The sequence below is a fragment of the Lipotes vexillifer genome, unplaced genomic scaffold, assembly GCF_000442215.2.
Source record: "Lipotes vexillifer unplaced genomic scaffold, Lipotes_vexillifer_v1.1 scaffold522, whole genome shotgun sequence".
Lineage (NCBI taxonomy): Eukaryota > Metazoa > Chordata > Mammalia > Artiodactyla > Lipotidae > Lipotes > Lipotes vexillifer.
This window is the reverse complement of record NW_006780291.1, coordinates 528829-530988: the sequence shown is the minus strand read 5'-3', so window position 1 is coordinate 530988 and position 2160 is coordinate 528829. Positions and strand designations below refer to the sequence as shown.

At 60.9% G+C, this 2160-nt stretch overlaps 1 protein-coding gene across 2 annotated transcripts in view; it reads left to right on the top strand.

The window, feature by feature from the left end:
- The first annotated feature begins 562 nt into the window (after nt 1-562).
- The window catches only part of NPR3 (natriuretic peptide receptor 3), a 68012-nt gene continuing 66414 nt past the window's right edge, over nt 563-2160 (top strand). For both annotated transcript variants that reach the window (XM_007453356.1, XM_007453355.1), the window contains exons 1-2: nt 563-1318; nt 1634. In XM_007453356.1, the coding sequence (XP_007453418.1) occupies nt 563-1318; nt 1634 (757 nt within the window). The remainder of the gene's footprint in view (nt 1319-1633; nt 1635-2160) is intronic.

The window sequence follows — 2160 nt, the reverse complement described above, 5'->3', positions numbered from 1 at the left end:
CGCCACCCCCCCCCCACCCGCTGGAAATACAAGCAGGGCCTCGGCGCGCCTTGTGTGGTAACACGCTCCGCCGCTGCCACGCTATTTAAACGCGGGTTATGGATCCAGGAACCGGCGCGAATCAATGAGATCAAACGCGAGGGAGATGCACCGTCAATTACAAGCACTTGGACAAGTCTAACTTTTTCTTCTTTTACAAATACGCTTTCAAAAGCAACCTTAGCAATGCCCAAATAAGAAGCCACCTCTAAGCAAAATAGTATATATAAAGGGAGGGCGAATATATATATTTATAAAAAATATATAAATATATTACAGACGTACAGGTTTACACCCGGTGAACTTTTTCTTTTTCTTTTTCTTTTTTTTTAAACGAGTGGCATTGCAAAGGAGGACTCTTCCTCTCTATCTTTTGGCGAGTTAGTGAAGGGGGTATTCTGTTTTCTTAGAGCGCCCAAGGGGGCGCAGGGACCTCGGAGAGAAGAGTAGGGAGGAAAGAGGAAGGGTCGGTGGGGGGCAGAGGGCGAGTCCGCACCGAGGGCAGGCGCTTTCCCGCGGCACGATGCCGTCCCTGCTGGTGCTCACTTTCTCCGCGTGCGTCCTGCTCGGTTGGGCGTTGCTGGCCGGCTGCACGGGTGGCGGTATCGGCGGGGGCGCGGGCCCGGGCGGCGGGCGCCGGGAAAGAGAGGCACTGCCGCCGCAGAAGATCGAGGTGCTGGTGCTGTTGCCCCAGGACGACTCGTACCTGTTCTCCCTGGCTCGGGTGCGGCCGGCCATCGAATACGCGCTGCGCAGCGTGGAGGGCAACGGGACCCGGCGGCGGCTTCTGCCACCCGGCACTCGCTTCCAGGTGGCCTACGAAGACTCGGACTGCGGCAACCGCGCACTCTTCAGTCTGGTGGACCGCGTGGCGGCGGCGCGGGGCGCCAAGCCCGACCTCATCCTGGGGCCTGTGTGCGAGTACGCGGCGGCGCCGGTGGCCCGGCTAGCGTCGCACTGGGACCTACCCATGCTGTCGGCCGGGGCACTGGCAGCCGGCTTCCGGCATAAGGACACGGAGTACTCGCACCTCACACGCGTGGCGCCCGCGTACGCCAAGATGGGCGAGATGATGCTCGCCCTGTTCCGCCACCACCAGTGGAGCCGCGCCGTGCTGGTCTACAGCGACGACAGGCTGGAGCGGAACTGCTACTTCACCCTCGAGGGGGTCCATGAGGTCTTCCAGGAGGAAGGCTTGCACACGTCCGCCTACAATTTTGATGAGACCAAAGACTTGGATGTGGACGACATCGTGCGCTACATCCAGGCCAGTGAGCTCGTCCGCTCCTCTGGGGACCCCACTACCCGCTGCGGCACTGAGGACCCGGGGAGGGCGCGTGCGCTTGCACTCGCCGGGCTGTGCTTTGTCTGGCTGCGACGACCTTTGACCATCATCCATGGCTGTGGTGGGGTGTACGCGGAGCGTCCCGGGGAGGTGGTGGAGCCTGGGGGAGGGGCATGTGAGCCCGCAACTCGTTAGTGCGCTGGTCCAACAGGTGCTGTCAAAGCTCCTGGGTTTTTTCTTTCTCGCTTCCCTGGCTCCGGCGCCGGGCTTGTGGTTAGGGGCTCACTACGGGTGCCCTTCTCCAAGCAGGGTCTGAAAGCGTGACGAGGCCGAAGGAACTTGTTACCCGGTCTTTGCCGACGTGCTCCCCCGCCGAGTGCGGAAGCGTACGCTCTACAGCAGACGCCCCGCCTCACGGTCCGCTCCGGTCTCCGGGTTTCCCGGCTGCTCCTCGCACAGATCCCAGCTTTCTTTTAAAGGCTCGTTGTATCGCCCTTCTCATTCCTTCCCTGGCCCCTCCAGCCGCTTATGAACGGGCTTCTGTGGTTTCCATCAAAAATGCCTCGCAGTGTCTGGACTCTGGCGACATTCACTGCCCCCGGCGCGTTCCGCATCGCGGTCTAAAGCGCCGGCAGCTAGGCTTTGCTAGAGCGCGCGCTGAACCTCCTTTCCACGTCCCTCCGCCCCCGCCCCCTTGAAGTTTTCTCCGCGGGTCTTTGGGGGTTTGAATAACCACCAAAGTGGCCAAAGAGCTCAAGGTTGAGGGTAGTGTCTATGGCTACAGGGAATGGGAGGAGAAGCGGCTGGTCACGGATATATAATCGCGGACCCCCCCC